The following is a 19,060-nucleotide window of genomic DNA, read 5'->3' as shown; positions in this document are numbered from 1 at the left end:
TCAGTGTCAGGGTAATGTAAGGTATTTAATTCGAGGTAAAGTTCTTTTTACGATGAGTTAATCTTGAGTAGAGTCCTTAACTTTTGATTGACCTGTAGAGTTATGACTAGAGTTAGACCATCTGGTCTCTTCTAGCACGATCCAAACAAGAAGACTTATTTTCTTAGACCAGTTTTATTTATACTACCCTCAGCGAAACTCCCCACAGGCCTTAAGCTGTCGATCTTACGGAATAAATCCGTATAGGAATAAATTGGAAAATATTTATTTATATATAAATTACCAATAATTAACAACACTGAGAAAACCAAAACAATAATTTGTAGGAGCAAACAACTGTTTATTAAATTTGAGATTTACATAATGCAAAATAAAGTACTGAAAAAAGAATTTACAAATCCATTTGTTCTACATCATATTGTAGATATTAACTGAAATTATTCAATTCTAAACTTAGGCTTATAAAGGCTAAACTTTAGCTATATAAAAAGTATTTTAAATCATAAAATTAAATAAAATGATAATCGTAGGACTAATCTTGTAATACTCATTTGTTCTGATTAAAAAACTTCCTTTTTTCTAGGCTAGTGATTCCAAGCATGGCTTATGCCGTTATAATAAAAACGAAGTAACTACAATGTGGTTTAAGAGATTTTTTTGTATATGCAGCAATTCCATAAAGCAAATTTTGCATGTTTAAATGTTTTTCTTATAAAATAAAAATATGTATATCTATAAAGCAAATTTTGCATGTTTAAATATTTTTCTTATAAAATAAAAATATGTATATCTAACAGTCCTAAGAAACAAAATTTATTTGTTTAACCCAGTAAGGGTTTATACAGACGTTCATTTTTTTATATTAATTCTCAAAAATTAAAAAAAAAATCTCACAAGATTTTTATTTTATAGACATAATTGCAATAGCAACTTTATTTTGCGAACAATTTTTTTAATAAATATAAAAAATTACTTAAATATCACATATACATAGAAAGATTTAGTTATAAAATAAAGAAAATTTTTGTGAAAATACTAAAAATTATATAAAATAATAATAATGACATTTTGGGACTTAACTACCTACTTAGAATTGGTGTATCACATTTTTTAACATGAAAAGAGAAACAGGCTGATATTTACTGCAAAAAACACGTTACACACATTTTTTATAATTTTGTACTTTTTATTATTTTTTTTAAATATATTTTTAAGACTGTTTTTCTTTTAGAACTTTACATTTAATATGTTTTTTTTGAACTTACTAATATTCATTTTAAAATGCTTAATTCCTAGTTTTTTCTTCGTCTTTTCATTGTAGTGGTACATTGTGGGCAGTACCATTTGCCTTTGGGAGGTGCTGTAATGTTGACACAAGGATAGTGAAACCATTCTGAAGGACACTGTAAGAAAATGGTCTATTAGACATACAATATCTTTCATTATATCATATCTTTAGAAGAGACATATAATATCTTTAAAACTAAACTGTGCTAGATATTAAAAAACAACATTATAAAGATTCGTTTTATCGGTTTTTGCTTTTTTCTTTAAAAGTATTCAACAAATCAACGATCTTTAACATTTAGTAACAAAGCGATGTACGAGGCTATTGGATAATTCAACCCTATATGGCAAATGTCTTCTTCTTATGAAAGAATTTGTCTTGTTAGGCCCCTCAAGCTTGTATGGATTTCCTTAGCCAACTAGTAGAAATTAATTAAAAAAAAATCCACTCAAAAATATAAAAGTTATACAATTTTCACTGCTTCGGGCATTATATCATAAGCTGTTAATGAAGAAAAATAAACGACATAAATATAATACAAAATCAAAATGTGATTCAGCCACGTGGGAACACAGCGAACTTGTCTGGAAATAAAATCATGTGGAGTCAAAAACAATTGATGTCTGGTACGGGCATTTATATATCGTAGACAATTAAACCCCATTGCTATATTTTAAACCAACCCACTTACAACACTGATCAAAAGTTAAACAAAATACTCCAAAATAAAAAAATAACACAATTTTATTACCTCTTCATTATCACATGCAACCATATCTCCGTAGGACACCTGATTACACAGACAATATCTTGGCTCATTGGGATCATAAGTCCATTCCTCGCTTCCAACTTCTACAGACACAGGATCGACTTCAGTAGTGTTTACTTCCTGTATCGCGACTGGTTGTTGGATCTGAGCTGACACCATTTGCTGAACAGATGTAGATGAAGAGGACGATGTATTATTGTATTTCCTGTAAAAAATAAATTCACAGAATTTAAACCAATAAAACGAGCAAGTGTGAGTAAAGTGTATACTTGTGGTTTTTATCAACTGATTGAGGGCATCATTAAGCGTTTTAGTTTATTAATACTGCCTATAACATACTTTTGTTTTTTCTTATTGTTTGCGTGATCCTGTTGGATCGCTTGAATGGCAGTCTGTGCAGCTCCTGCCAGTTCCCTTGGTATGAACTCATGTCCGCTCGTGTTGATAGCCTCATATGATGCTTTTAGACTTGCTGTTCTTCTTCCTTGCTGCATCTGTACAAACAAATTTGATGTTATATAAATATATAATTTATCCAATTATAATAAATGCAAAATAGTTGAATTAAGTTAATTGAAAACTAACCAAATCTATACATCATGAAAAATCGTCAATAATTTAGTCATATTAATTAATTCAATTTCGTCAATTATATGCTGTAATTGACTATCGGGAAAGTCAAATCGAATAATAAACGGCTTCAGCGTACGTTTATTATTTATTTTTTTATATGTCTAATAATTTATTTAAATAATATTTAGTTTTGACTTACTTGTTGTGTAGCAGCGATAGCTTGGGACGCAGCTGCCGCAATCGCATTTCCCGCACCTAAGCTATGGTGACCCAATCCGTATGACATTGCGGCACTAGGGCCGTTCGTTCCGGCCGATACGTTATGAGATGTTACAGACGTCATGTGACGGGTTTCAGGCAATGACATTGGGGTAGCAGCTATTGAAGTTCCGCCGGAGACTGTCTGCATCGCGATCTGTTGCAATTGTCTTTTTTCTGCATACTGATTTGATACAGAAGAATTACTATCCCGCCGTTTTTCGCTACGTGGACGGGAATATCGCTGAGTCGTGTAGTTGTTTGAGCTGACACTGTAATTACAATTTACCAGTTAACGTTCCTGTCGCATATGTGGTTAAAATTACAGCAACTTTTGCAATAAACAAAGAATATTTTAAAAATACTATGCATAACATTATACATTACCTATCGTATCTATTTTCCTTCTGACTAACGGCAGGTGCGGGCGTATCTAACTCTAAGCTTCTTTTCTCCAATACTTCTGTAATACCTTTATTATCTGCTTCTAATTCACATTTAAACTTGTGAAGCTCTGAATCCAATCTTCTTAAGTACTTATCTACCAAATCATACATTTGGTTTGACAAATGAACCTAAAAAACATCAAAGTTGTATTGTCCATGTCTGCAAGGTATTCAAGGTTGCCTGAAGAATTAAAAACGCATTTAAAAATATTTATTACATAGAAATTGTTTGATATAAAGGGGGCTAAAAAACCCATCGCCTTATATTTCATATGTTTTAATTTTGATAAGTGCTGTATTTCAAATCTATAAGTAGAAAGTTGATATTGGATTGGATATTTAATGATGTTGATAGTTAATTTAATACCAATGCAAAATTTATAATCAAAAAATTATGATTTTACTAATGAGCAATTGACAGACATTTTTAATAATAAATTTTCCCGATAAAATATCCCTAAGATTGAGTAGAAGAAAACCATCACGCAAATTGAATACTGGGGATCCAAGTCAAAAAGAAATACATACTGCCAAATAGAGATGAAACATAAATTTGGCCCTATTCTATCGCATGAATTTGCTTGGAATGCCAAACGTATTTTCCCAGCGAAACAATTAAGCCTGAAGATTTACGCCATATATTAATTACTCTAACCCAATATTTCCCTGTTTCGGATTGCTTGTATTAACTTTTGGAATTAAATTAAGTATAAATTTTTACATTCAAAAGGGGGTTTGCGGTAGTGTTAATTATTATCACATCTGGTACTCTCATTATATTAAAGTTCAAAATGATTTTCACGGTAGAAATTGGTGTGCACCAGGTGTAGATCCTTAGGTAGTCTTACCACAGTTTACAAAATATATGTATATACTATACTACATATATTTTGTATATACTATATAGTATATTTCGTAAACTTTGGTCTTACCACTACTGTATGCAGCGAATATGTTATGTAGGGTACAAATCCACCCTTTTAATGACCAATAGCGGCAGTTGTTTAAATCATATTTAATATGTGCGTTTCAAGTTAGTTTAAAAGATGATACCAAGATATGTGGTTTCGCAGACATTTTCCGAAGAATATTCCCTTTTTGGAAAGTGAACTATTGCATTTTTTACTCTACAATATTAACACAGAAACTTGTTATTTTTTTGCATCTTCTATGAATTACTCCACACATAAACTGCCCGACAATTATGACTAAATCATCGCCGTAGCCACTAGGATTAACTTTTCTTTGCTATTAAACGTCTCATTAGTCTAACTATTATACAAAGAGTTAGTTAAACTAATCTTTCAAGGAGCATGTTGTTGATAGATCTGTCACTAGCTAATTCAGGTCTTTCAAGTTTAAATAAAAGACCAAACTAATTAACTTAATAATAAATGTCATGTAAAAGATATCGATCCTAACAAAAGCCAAAATGAACCGGTTAAGGTGCAGATATTCTTAAGCTTAAACAAAATAAGAGCTACAAATGAATAGTGCCGCTACAAATAGAAAACTTCTTTTCCAATAGTCAACTACAGATAAAGTTTTGCATTAGATTAACCTTCAAACATATGTACAAAAAACACTTCAACAAACAACAAAATTTGCATGGAGAGCGAATCTTGTAGATACTCGGCATTGACTTAGATCAAGCTTCATTATAGAAAATATGTATAACAAAAGAGACATTTCATTATTGCAAAAATGTATTATTATAAATTTTAGAACATTGATAAAATAATTAAAGATAGAAAAACTAAAACATATTCAATATGACCTCTTTAAAACGACTTACATATAAACATTCGCCAATATTGCGAAATTGCTTAGGAATATGTTATTAGTAGCAGGTAATTTAGGTTCGTAATAAATACAATCTATTTCACTAGGCATAAATTTGATTAATATGTTTAAATTCATTTAAAATCTATTTAGAAAAAATAAAGACCACATCATAATTCTTGGAAAAGCTTTTTCAACGGCAAAAATGTTATATTTTTTGTTGGTTCTCAAAAATTTTATATGATTATAACATTTATAAATGTTAAGGTAAATTAGTTGACAAAAAATAATTCTTTAGCGGGGATCAAATGTAAGTTTTGAAAGAGCATTTCCATAGAAATGTATCAACCCCAAATATCTACTTATTCCCTAAAACAAATTATATATGTACCTTTTCATCAGCATCCTCTAGTGTCTTATAATACTCTTTTCTAATTGCCTGGAACTCTTCGTCTAAATTAGGTGGAATTTCAGAATTTTGGTACTTTTTACAGTCGGCAAAAAAAGCTTTCCCCCTCTTTTCCAATTCGTCCATATTATCTAAACAAAGGATATTAAATAAAGAAAGGATTCTAGGCATCATATAACACGGCCTTTAATGAATACAGGTTGAGATACACTATCATAATATATACAGGTTGGGGAATCAATCATTACACATAGGTGCTTAAAGGTGAAATATGGCAACTTGCACGCATGCATTTTGTGTGCTCTGCTCTACTCGCCTTTCACGCCGTTGTTTTTCAATAACGTTAGTAAACGTTTGGACTTTGATGGGACCATGTTTGTGTGTGTGTGTGTGTGTGTGTGTGTGAGTATGGTTTATGGCTCTGTATTGCATAATGAAAATTAAAGCATTATTCTAATTTTTATTAGAATAATGCTGTAATACAATACAAATAAAAAATACAAATATAAAACTGTAATACAAGTAGAAAAATGTAAACACTATACAAAAATAAAATTAAAATAAAACTCTTGAAAATAAATTCTGTGGGCGTACTAAATTTGTGTTTTTAAATGATCTTCTTAAGATAAAACCAAAAATAAATGGGGACAAATCTGGAGATCTAGGAGGCCATTTAATATCGTAATTTCCACTAATAAGACGGTTAGGAAGTTTAATTGTTAAAAATTCTTTTGCATTTAACCGCGTCATGAGCAAGACAGCCGTCTTCTTGAAAATAGATCCATTCATAATGCTATTAGAGTAAAGGAATTTTTAACAAATACGTTCCCTAACCGCCTTATTAGTAAGACTGGCAATATTAAATGGCCTCCAAGATTTCCTGATTTGTCACCAAATGATTTTTATTTGTGGAATTATCTTAATGAGACTATTTATAAACACCATAATAGTAGACCAACGAACTGAGAGGAGTTGAGAAACAAAATTGTTGAATCTGCCAATTCCATTTTACCTCAAACTTTTTTGTAAGTAAGAAACGCTTTTACGTTGGATATAGGCTAACCTTTTTACCTGAAGAAGGTCTTTTTGAGCCTTTTATTTAGAGAATAGAGCTGTCTTTTTATAATGTTTACATTCTATTTTTATTAAACTTTATATTTAATTTTAATAAGAACAACGTTTTAATTTAGAATATGCAATGCACAACATAAATTGTAATTACGAATCTATGCTGGTTTTACACATGTAATTCCTGCATTTGAAAAATAGTATACCAATGCCGCGTAAATTTTTTTTTAATTTTGCCGCAAGAGATACAGCCCCCATCGACGTCGGACGCTTATTAATATAAAATTTAAAATAAACGAGCTCGAACACTAGCCTACTATCGCGGCGGCGGCGTTGCAACATCTCGCCTGTGAGGAACTTTTAATGTGTAGTGATGCATTCACCAATCTGTATATATAATATATGTTATATACAGGATGTCCGAAAGTAATGGGACATAGAACAACAGTAGATTCCTTACGTCAAAATAATGTGATTGAAGTCAACTTGCCTTATCCTAACTTTAATAGTAACTGAAATACAGGGTGTCAGAGTATTAAAGTCGCTAGGAGCAACCATTTTCGAAATAATCGCACTTTTAGGTTTTCATAATAATAATAAAAATAATAATAATAAGTCTTTTATTTAAAATTTATAGGTTTAATTAACAATAATAACATTCTATAATTAAGTACCCGAGAAGCAGGGCGCAGTCTAGCTAAGACAGCTCCTCTACTGAACGGTCATAAACTTAAGCTACAATATAAAGATTAACTCTATCAAATTCATTAAACACCCAAATAAATATAGATATAATTTAAATAAATATTAAATAGCTAAATATAAAATTTAAAAAATTGCAAACAATAAAATAAATAATTAAAGGCCTAAATTACGGATTGAAGGTTAAATGTAAAAGATATTTTTTAAACTTTGATTTAAATGACTTCTGATCTAAAGCTGACAATTCAGTTGGTTGTTTATTGTAGAGTTTAATGGCATTGTACGTAAAAGAACGTTGAAACATTTCAGTCGAATGATGAGGAAGTGTCATCCTCTCCGGAAATCGGATCACTCTTGTGTGAACGTTCAAACGAGGAACAAATTTATTCCGTAAAATGAAGGGGTTGGAATATAAATAAAACTTTAAATGTATGTGAAATGTGATCGTATTTTCGTAATCAAAATATTAGCCGTGAGCAAGTATTTTGAACTGTCTGAATACGATTTTTATCTGCAATGTCTAAGCAAGGACCATCAATAAAATCACAGTAGTTAAAGTTGGACAGGACCAGAGACTCACAAAGCATTTTCCTCAAATGAAAACTAAGAACCTGAAGACTATTATATAGAATTTTCAACGATTAAAATGACTTCTGAATTAACACTTTAACATATTCTCGAAACCTCAACTCAGTATCCAAGAAAATGCCTAAATTTTTTTCACAATCCATCTTGGGAAGGGAAACATCATTTAATAAGATATTTAGATTATTTTATTTTTAAGAAAATCTTTATTAGGTCCAAAAATCATAACATTTGATTTAAGAGGGTTAAGTTTTAGATTATGGCAAGAACAAAGCTGGTTAAGTAAATTCAGGTCATGGTTTATTAAAGAAGATGCATGCAAATAATCCTGATGATTGAAGTGAAGATAAACCTGGGTATCATCGGCAAAAGCTCTCAGTTTACAATACTTTAATGATTTAAGTATAATATCTGAGGTGTAGATTATGAATAATAATGGTCCCAGGATTGACCCTTGAGGTACGCCTGATAAAATTCTAGCTTCTTCGGAAAAAGAATTATTTGAAAATAATTTTTGAAATCTGTTATGAAGATATGATTTAATCAATATTACCGAATCATCCAGAACTCCACAAAATCAGTTTCGCCAATAAAAGTTCGTGGTTGATCGTGTCAAACGCTTTCGAAAAGTCTAGAATTAAAGCAGTAGACAACTTTTTATCGATTGACGTTATTATGTCATCAGTAACTCCAATTAGGGCAACATCAGTACTCAAATCCTTTCTAAAGCCACACTGGGTCTCCGGGATAATTTTATTCCCACCGCAGTACTCAATCAACTGATTATACAGAACCCTTTCGAAGACCTTTGACAAAGCCGGTAATATACTAATTATTCGTGGTTTTACGCATGACGTAATCAAATACCATTGGCTTGGGTTGGATTATTATGATGATTAGGTATTATGAATTATATATTGGGACGTATTCACAAAACCACGTATTGTGTTTTAAATACTCTATGCTCAAGAGACAAACAAATCATTATACTTTATGCTGGCAGTACAGAAGGATTTCTTAAAAATGCGTTACTTTTGTCTGCTAAAGATATTTCTCAATCTTCTGAAAAGAGTCTTTTAGAATATGAAATATTGGTAAGTATATATGTAAGTGTTTTATATTAATACAAGGTGTCTCAGAGAGTTTTACTTTGAGTACAAAGCAGGTCATCTCGTGAAAGATACTACTAGTTAATAAGGTCTGATGATGCTTTATTTTAAGCGAAACATGTAACCTTCGGGACATAAAAATATTTTTGAGACCGAGACTTAGTATTTTATTTTGTCTCGACTTACGTAGGTCTCTTTGAGATAATGGACGATAATGGACTTTCAAAAACTATGGACACAAATTGCACATTATTGTGCATCAAACCGATTCATTATTGCATCTGTCAATTCCGGCAATAAATTTCCAAGGATTGCTTGACCCATTGCGAAAAAGTAGGCAAATTAATATGAACAGCCTTATAAGTTACAAATAAAATAAAAGTGCAAGACTCTGAGACATTGTATATTATGTGAATTTTTAAACCACATTGTATATTAAATTAAACTTTATGTCCGGAGAAGGATCTCTATCTCAAAAATAGCTGATTTTTGGTCTCCTAACTTAAAACATTGTATAACGTCAAAACCATAACCCATGTAAGCTTTACAATAAAAAACATTTTGGTAGTATTGATTCTAAATCTGTTCACAAACAGATTTAGAAATGATAATAATTCATTCAGATCAAAGCAGTTGAAGTTAATTTTTTTAATAAAACTATTTTTATAAAAAAAAACTGAATTGAAACTATTAAGATTATCTTATTATATTACCCACCCGCTTTACTTTAACGGCACGCCTCTGACGGCGCGGCGGCAGAGTTCAATATATTTTTTTGCGGTCGCTTAATATTTGGCTTCTTCAAGTAAGAATAAACGGACTATACCTATAACAAATTCTGTTGATTTTATATCCTGTATTTGATGCTAGTAGGACGTCATTACAGTTACCAGGGTCGAGTAAAGCTATAGAACCCCATGACCGCATTCAGTTTGATCATAACAAAATGTAACTTATCTCTGGTTTTAATTAACTAATTAAAGTTTTATTACCGAATTCAATCTTGTTAAGACAGTGTTTAACAGACAAGTTTGTCAGTTTGCTATAGGTGCTCATATGACCAAATCGCAAAGAGATCATTTTAATACTTTGCGTGTGGAATTCAAGAGTATGAAAGAGAAGGAAAAAGACATTCATTGTAAAGCAAAAACCGAGGGTTATAAGTTGAGCCAAAAAACCGTCAAATAATTATTTCCAAAATGTAGGTGGGAATAAAACTAAAATTTAGAAATAAGTAAAGCAGTAAATATTTGTACGTATGATGTAATTGTTTTTATTGAAACATGGCTCACCAATGGTATTCATGATTCTGAATTTTGTATGCATGACTTTCATATTTTTAGATTAGACAGGTAGTCTAATCTAAAAATATCATCGTGGTGGAAATGTCCTTATAGGGTAAACGAAAAAAATATAAAAATAGACCAATAGAATTGATTGCTAAAAGTGGAGTATTATTAGTTCAGTTTGAAATAACCACTTAGAAATTCCAGAATGGTTGACTTCCGGACGGATATTTTACAATTTTGTGTGATTACAATTTACCTGAACCCCTTTTGGACAATCTCCAGCTGTATGTCATCAGAGTGTGCTCTCACAAATCAAGTTCCTGGTTTTGTTCATTAAAAAAAACAGGAAGAAACTTGGCAAGTAGTTAACATAAAAGAAGAAAAACACGTCAGAGTTAAACCAAGCAAATAGGCCCAAACCCCCTAAAAGGAGCAAAATAACAAGAATACTTACAAAAAAGTACCCAAAGAATATCGTTTCTGTTTCTTACAGGCCTAACTCCAGAGACAGCATCTCAAAATGTTTTGGACCTCCTTAAAACATGTAACCTTGGCCTGTATTGTAGGTGTGAGAAAATTACAACCAGAAAAGAAAATTACTGCAGCTCTTTTAAATTAGCAACTGCTAAGAACTGCTCTGAAGCAGAGATCCAAAAATCTTTGCTCAGAGTTGTGGCCCAATGGGGTTACAATAAACCATTTTCTGAACATCCAAAATCAGGGGAAGGTGAGATCAACAATATCCCCAGAAATGAACCAAATGACCTCAAACACAAAATAGGAGTTCTTCATGTTTCAAGACAAAAACATAAGCATAATCTGTATTACAGAACACTGGTTGAGAGCAGAAGAAATGTACTATGTCCATCTCGGGGGCTACAATCTAGCAGCCTTTTCTAGCACAAAACAAATATTGCGGAGGTGGCACTTTAATTTTTATTAAGAACTGCCTCAACATTACTGAAGAAGTAAAAAATTCTTTAAATATAGAAATTTTGATTTTGAATACTGATTTTTTTTTGCTTTAAATTTGTTTGTTTTAGCTTTTTACCGCTCACCATCAATGTAATGTCCAATGTTAAATGCAATGCAAGACAGGTGTTTTTAACATCAAATATAACATACAACAACCTGACACACTTAACTTCTGTAATTTAATGCTAAGTTTTGGTCTAAAACAGACAAATATTTGAACCTAGATGCATGCTTAGACAATGTCTTTGTGAGTCATGGTGTATAGCTGGGCTCTGTAAGTGTGACTTACATGAGTGAATCTAACCATAAATGTCAAGTGGTTGAATGTATGATGCAGAAACTTACATTCCATTTTGTGATGTCCAAAAAAGTATGCAGGCCCATAACACAGTAGGGTCTAAATGTATTTTTTAATTATATAGAGAACACTTTATTACCCATAGTGTAAATGCTGAAAAGGCATTTGAAAAATTCCTAGAGATTCTGGGGGATGCATATTTGTCTGCTTTTCCTAAAAGGACATATACAGGAGGATCTCACAATTTTAATAGTATAAGCTGGTTCAATGTTGAACTAAGACAAATATAGACCATTTGCAGTTTTTAGGACATTTAAAAAGCCAATACCACAATAAAACTCAAGAACTTAATTCTTATCAAAAGCTCTACAAGAAAGCCATTGAATTAGCCAGAGTTCAAGTAAACAGTAACTTCGTTAATTCTTCTACAAATCAGGCAAAAACTTTATGGCAGTAATTCTAGATATAAAAAAAAATTAAACTTCTAAAAACATAAGTATCAAGTCAAATGATTTTAATACATTCTTTTCGAACATAGCAGATAATATTACGCAAAATATCCCTCAATCAGATTCGATTGCCTGATATTTCCTTTTCTTTTTCAGAGGTAACTTTTAATGAACTTCGAAATATAGTGGATAATTTTTAAAACAAAGAAAGGCGTGATCTTTATGGTTTTTATATTAGGATTGTTAAAGCTGTTAGGAGTCAGTTAATTGCGCCTCTAGGTTTTCTTTGTTTTCGTCAATTTTGTGTATTGGTCTCTTTGAGAATAATGGATAAGATTTTTGTACAGTTATGCACTGTTCTACACACACATCTTTTATGCCATTCTGGCATGGGACCTTGCGGCTCAAATGCCCACATATTAGAATGCTTGCTGTATGTTAGGCAGAATCTACAGCTATATCATACACATGGAGATATTTATCTGCACAACACAAGAACTACGTCGGATCTAGTTCCTGCCCACGAGAAGCTAAGAAGGTGCCAGGATGATCCAGGATACTGAGCAATTAAATTCATTAATGTTGTACCAGCTGATGTCCGTTCACTGCCTATTTGCCAATTTAAGAAAAGAATAAAAAAATATCTTATATATAATTAATTTTATACATTCAAGCAATACCTAGAATCTGATTTTAATATGTTGTGACTAGTCCATTTATTATAGAATTTTAAATTGTAATTTATGAAAGTATGAGGTGTGTCATATTTTGTGTTTATGATTTTAAAACTGTGATTCACTATTTTGTATTTTAATCATTTAAAATTTTTGTGTTTCATTTATTTTGATATATAAAATATATACATATGTTTATATCTCTTATTCTACTTTACTGACTTGTGTAAACTTACATATTTATATTTGCATTTGACATGAATAAACTATTATTATTATTATTGGAGCTGCCTTTTGGCCTTTTTTGCAGTTGAGGTTCCTAATACTTTTGCACTTTGGACTTGCCAGGCAGTTCCATTTTCGAACCGAGAGGGAAATATCCATGGCGTATTTCTGGAATTTCTGGACTTTACTAATATTGAAGGTATAGTAATCATCACATTTCATATAATGTATCTACATCTGTAAATAGTAAGAAGAAATTTCAATAAGATATGCAATAATATGATTTTAGAACTGCTAGTCTGCATTGAGAATACATATTATAAATGTCAATAGATTGCTATGCCCTTAGAATAATTTCTAAGAACTTAGATGTTTACAAAAAAATCATGTCCTTGTGGGATCACATCTTCGCTATGGGATTTGTTTCTGGGGGATCAGGTGCCCATTATCTCTTTAATACAGCTGTTTGTTCTGCAAAAAAGAGTAATTAGACGCCTTTATAGAGGTGTCATAAAAATTGGCAGCATATTTGTGCGAAATATAATCTTGACCCTTTGTTGCTTATATACCTACACTTGATATAATAACTATGGTCTTTAAAAAGCAGAAGCAGAATATTGTAGGAGACAGTTCATTTGGAACTCGTCTTACATACACACCTCGGTTACCCATTCCACGGTCAGAAGTTGTTTTATTTATGTGGGTAAGAAAATGTTCAATCACCTTTCTCTTCGAATAAGAAAACTTAATACTTATATTAGTTTTAAAAAGATTTTGTTAGTTACTAAGGCATATTATACTCTAGACAAGTTTTTTAATTATGTTTTGTCCTGTTTACCAAATATGTATGTCTGATTTGAAAAAAAAATATTGTCACTCTATTTTGCTTTCTGATATCTACTAGTTCTCAGTTTTACTAACTTTAATTAAATAAGGCTTTGTCAATAACTCTGTTTAGGGCAATAAAGCTACTTTTTGAACTATGGGGGATCAAGTTGGTTCTGCATGTCAAAGGTTTTATTACTGTATTTTTTATGAATTTGATGTTGCTAATACATACAAATTATTATTATATATATTATATTAGTTATAATATCAGGATTTAAATAATAATCAGGACTTAAAGAACAATTTCAAGAGCCTTAAAAAGAGCAAGCAGTTCACTAAATGACAGTACTCTCTGAAATGGGCAAACAGTTGCTAACCTTTCTGCTGGTTACTCTCATCAATATTTCACCACTACAAACAATGCTGATATTTCTGATACCAGGTCCATACTTATTGAAGTATTCTTGCCATACTTTCTCTTAACATATATTGTGTATTCTATATAAATTGTCTTTCAAAACAGGAGATTTTTCCCTCATTTTAGAAAAATACCTATATGTACCCTATTTTTAAATAGAGTTAATGTACAAAACTGTAAAGGTACATGCACAGTCAATAGTTGCTGATTAACTGGTGTCTGTACAGCTCTCCAGTGTGTGTGTAAGAATAATAATCACAGAATAGCCATCACTTTCGCCGGCCCTTCTCCACTCTTTGGCTTTCGAGTAGACAGTATTTATACCAACTATTTAAAAGATTTCAATAAAGTGAATCATTCTTTACTTCTGGCGAAATAAAACATTTGGGGTTTAGGAATTTAAAACATCAGGGCCTTCTCTGAAATAATTTTTTTTTAAATTGGTAGATTTGAATGTGTCAAAATGGTTGATTTTTTTGTCCAAAGAATGCAGAGTTTCCTCTGGGTTGCCTTGAAGGTGGCACTGCGGTCCAATACTCTTTAAGCTCTTCATCAATGATGTTTGCCATTTGTCCTTTAGACATCTAATTTTTGCAGATGATTTAAAGGTGTTTAGGCATAAAATATATTAATGATGCTATTCAACTGGATCAGATTGCAAAAAAATGTTCTGTAGTTACCTTTCCTTAAATGTTATATGGACATCTTGATAATGCATCTCTGACAACATCAAATGAAGATAAAGATTTAGGTGTAGTGTTTGATCATAAATTAAATTTTCATAACTATATCAGGGCAGTAGCCAGGATCCCCACAGGGGGGCACTTAGAAGCTTTCCAGGGGCACTACTAGGCAGACAAATTGTGAATACCAAAACCTTCCCCACACATAGGAACTCTCCTGCACAACAAAATAAATCTTAGACATTATTTGTGTGAATAAATAAATAGTTTTTTGAGTGGTTGAATAGTAAAATCTGAACTTGTTAGATTATGCAAATCTGAACTGTTGGCTACGGCCTTGGAATATATAAATGCAACTTTAAACAAGGCTGAATCTTTTGTATTATACATATGTTTGCCCTTGTTTAGAGTATTGAAGTGAGGTCTCTCAACTATGATATTTACATTTAAGATATTGAGAAGGTACAAAATAAGTTTTTTAAATATTACTTTTGTAAGTTGCATTTGGATATTTCTAAGTTGATCCATGACCAGAGGTGTATTTTATTGGAAATCCCTTCATTGGCATCACAAAGAAGGTAGCAAGATTTTTTTGTCTCTCTACAAATGAATTAATATGGTCATAATACTGTCATCTAAATATGGTCATAGCTGGCCATATAATGCCGTAGATGATAATTACTTATTATCTGTATATGTTAAGTATGATTTTATTAGAACTGATTGTGGGTTCCATCTCCAATTACCCAGATTCAAAGATGTTAATATCTTATGTACCTAGGACTTTTAAAAATAAATTGAAGTATTTGTGATTTGTATTTTTATTAGGTAATTAGTAATTTTTGGTACTCTATTTAGAATTAAGATTTAATATGTATTTTACCATCTTAATATAAATATGATTTAATTTTTGATTATAAAATAAATATTATAAGAAATAAATAAATATTAAGACATGGCATTGTAAATTTAAAAATGTAAATTGACAAATCCATTAATAAAACATTTTTTGAATAGCTGATACTATAATTTTTGCAGTACCTCTGATATGCTCCCAAATGAAAAGTGCTAAGACTCCCTTGTGATATACTGCAAAGGTGTAGCAGTCAACATTTTTCAAAATCAATCAATTTTTAAAATTTCACATAATATTAAATGAAGGATCAACAGAATAAAACAAACTTCAGCTGATCATTAAAAACCAACTTAAGAACAGTAAAATTAGTACCTAATTTTTGTATCTTAACTTCTACAGAGCTCTAACAAGTATCTCACAATATTCCATACATATTTTTATTCTTTTTATATCATATGTATACTAAACTTCTTACATTACATACATACTGTACACCTAGTGTAAATTGTTAATTTGTAACTAGGTAACTTACTGTGTATTGTAAGGTCCATTTCTCTCATATCAGTGAACCTGTCCCTGAGTTCTTGAGGTAAATGTTCGATCACTAAGGATTAAAATAAATATTACACATTTTATTTCCAAAAGACAAATTATATTCTTTTATTTTTTCAAACATCATTTAGATTTGCCGCCACACAATAAAAGAGCTAAGGCATATGGTGCTGTTATAAAGGGTTCTCTTTCTAGCAGGTATAGGCAAATCTTATCACATACAAATATAGGGTTACCAAACTGGTCGGCAACGGTTACTAATACCAACTTACTTTCTAAATAGTCTTCCAAATAAAGCATTTTGACAAATTTAGCGTTAAAATAATACGAATAAAACAAGTTATTATTTAGAAATACACAAAAAAAATGTATAAATTTGTTTATAACGTGTTTTTAATAAATAGAAATGTCAATAGATTAATAACGTCAATTGTCAATGTGTCATCTGTCAATTTAACTAAGGGTGCATTTCCAAAAAAAAAATGAATTTTAAGGGTTTATCCACATGACACGTGATCTCTGATGCGTTGTTACCTGGTGACTATCATCAACCAGTAAGAAACACTTAAAAATTGAACGCAGAAAATTTTTCCAACACTCATTGATAAAAACAAATGACATATTTTTGGGAGAATAACGTGGTACCGAAAAATCAAATCATAGATACTTTTCTGCTATATCATTATTTTAGTGAGTTGAATATTCGGCGAAATGATACGAGCTTACTGCGCCAGTATTTTGTGATCTTTCTAATCCCTCTGATTAAATGAATTACAGAGTGCACCCAGGCAGCAAGGTGTAAGAGTTGTTAGTTTGATTTCAAAACCAAGTTGCAATTTTTTAGGTATTTCGCAAACAGTAATAGGATCAATTATATTCTTATTATACATTTATTAAGACTTTTATCGTATCCATAGACCTGTATGTACTAATCTTTTGAGTCAAAAACGCTTGCAGAAACTCGTTTTTGTTTTTACATTTAATGCCATTACCATTTTTAGTGTCATTCAGGAAATTAGTCGTCGTATACGTCAATAGTCTTCTTTTAATATTCCAAAAGCATTTATTATGTGTCCAAGCCAGTAATTTTATAACTGAAAGATATTCAAACAAAAAATATAGAAATTCAAACAAAAAATATCAATTCAAATATTTTAAGTGAAATAATGTCATCAATAGGTTTAAAATTAATTTAAATGTATGTTTAAACATATTGTTTTACCCGATAAATTGCAGAAAACGTCCATCTTAACCAGCCATTTATCACCTCAGTTATGGTGAACATTCTGTTGTCAAATTTACCATTTTCAATATTCGGATATTTTAAGAAAAATATCCGAGCAATGAAATGACCAATTTTTTACAATGAAAACAACTACAGCAGAGTTTTTTAATCCTAATTACTAAAAATCAATCTAAGGAAAACAGCTATCTGTGAGGTGCCATGTCAACCATATCCACCTGTAATAAATAATAAAAAGTTAAATATCAAAACATAAAAATTATCAAAATTACTTACAAGTAGAAAATATAAATAACCCAAAATAAGTTGTAAAAGTAAAATACACTAAAATGCACAAAAAAACTAAAAATGGAACTAAACGAGAATAATTTAAAAAAAAATGTTGTTCACAAAAAAAAGACAACATTTATAAGCCAAGATAAAATTGATTACAAAATTTAAAAACATAAATCCCAAACCAAGAGATCTTTTAAAACGAGCTAAAGTAACATTAAATATATCAGAATTTAATAGCCCCATGTACATACCTATCTAAGGGGCTTATTATCATATTTAGTGCAACCTATTACATGAGCAACCATATGTCATAGGTTCAGTATAATATGCAGAATACCTACCTCAGAAATGTATGTAGGATTCTCTCCAAAGTGCCAACATGATTCTGGCAATAGGGTGACCATACAACCACAGAACACAAATATATAGCATACAACTGAAGAATATTACAAAACCGTTCTAACCAAACTTAAAGGTTAAGCAACCTGTCGGGCATGTCTCCGGATGGCTATAGGAGGAAGGCCTAAGAGCCAGAAATGGGGCTCCGGTTAACCATGATTATAATTGAAGCCATGAAGCCGACGATTTAAAACCCGTTTGCGCTGATTAAATGTCATCGTCGCGGAACAGCTATACACCGTAAACCGCCATGGCGAAACGAACCCTGCGACCCTAAAAGGGGAACCGCAAGTGGGTACGCTGATGGGGGGCATAGCGGTCTGGGCTTAACCACCTGAATCGTGCGGTGAGATCACTATAAAATCGTCCAACTCTTAACTAGCTAAAAAGAAAACTGCCTCGAGAAATGAGAGGAAACCCACCTCGATCAAGGCCTCAGTAACCCACTAGAAGGGGGGCGCAAAGGCGACACCGTTGTGAGGATCACATACCGAAGCCCAGGTGTTTAAACCAGGAATTAGAGCTCTCATCTATATAAGAGCCCTGGTTCCCGGTTTCTACAAACTCTATAGAGGTGGCGGGAGGGATCAAAATAGCCATAAAAGCCAGAAGCTTCCCCGAAGCATATATCTCGGGGGAGCAGCTTAACTCTCTAAAGAACTCAGCAGAATACTTGCCCTCCAAAGCGGGTCGCAAATAGCGCCCATAGGTGCTGGTTCAAACGATGGTCGGGGGATCCTTCACATCACCTGCGCCAAAAACGCAGCAACAGACCCTTGGCTTTTACATAAATTCCAATTGAGAATATATAAACCCGACAGACAGCCGAGACACCCGAGGAGGAAACGCTCAGCTTAATGCTGAACACCCACTTTCCGGGATCGGAAATCCCCAGTCAACACAGAC

At 31.7% G+C, this 19,060-nt stretch overlaps 1 protein-coding gene across 2 annotated transcripts; it reads right to left on the bottom strand.

The window, feature by feature from the left end:
- Window positions 1-319: 319 nt before the first annotated feature.
- Window positions 320-16,655, bottom strand: LOC126748816 (inhibitor of growth protein 3). Of its 2 annotated transcripts, XM_050458290.1 has the most exons (8): window positions 16,509-16,655; window positions 16,217-16,288; window positions 5,508-5,656; window positions 3,276-3,463; window positions 2,830-3,160; window positions 2,397-2,551; window positions 2,040-2,262; window positions 320-1,403 (listed from the first exon to the last, which is right to left on the bottom strand). In XM_050458290.1, exons 1-8 carry the CDS (start codon window positions 16,534-16,536, stop codon window positions 1,293-1,295), a joined length of 1,257 nt encoding a protein of 418 aa, XP_050314247.1. In that variant the 5' UTR covers window positions 16,537-16,655; the 3' UTR covers window positions 320-1,292. The 2 variants fall into 2 exon arrangements, with proteins under 2 accessions (XP_050314247.1, XP_050314248.1); XM_050458291.1 differs by lacking the exons at window positions 16,217-16,288; window positions 16,509-16,655 and adding an exon at window positions 12,911-13,065.
- Between the last annotated feature and the right edge of the window lie 2,405 nt (window positions 16,656-19,060).

The sequence above is a fragment of the Anthonomus grandis genome, chromosome 22, assembly GCF_022605725.1.
Source record: "Anthonomus grandis grandis chromosome 22, icAntGran1.3, whole genome shotgun sequence".
In the NCBI taxonomy this organism is placed as follows: Eukaryota; Metazoa; Arthropoda; class Insecta; order Coleoptera; family Curculionidae; genus Anthonomus; species Anthonomus grandis.
This window is presented reverse-complemented; position numbering and strand designations above follow the sequence as displayed.

Excerpts from the sequence above, each read along its gene's own strand:
- LOC126748816 (XM_050458290.1), bottom strand. The coding sequence starts at position 16,536 with ATGCTTTATTTGGAAGACTATTTAGAAA. Across the intron at positions 3,161-3,275 it reads AAGGAAAATAGATACGATAG|TGTCAGCTCAAACAACTACA; the intron begins GTAATGTATAAT and ends TTGTAATTACAG. Across the intron at positions 2,552-2,829 it reads CTATCGCTGCTACACAACAA|ATGCAGCAAGGAAGAAGAAC; the intron begins GTAAGTCAAAAC and ends TTGTTTGTACAG.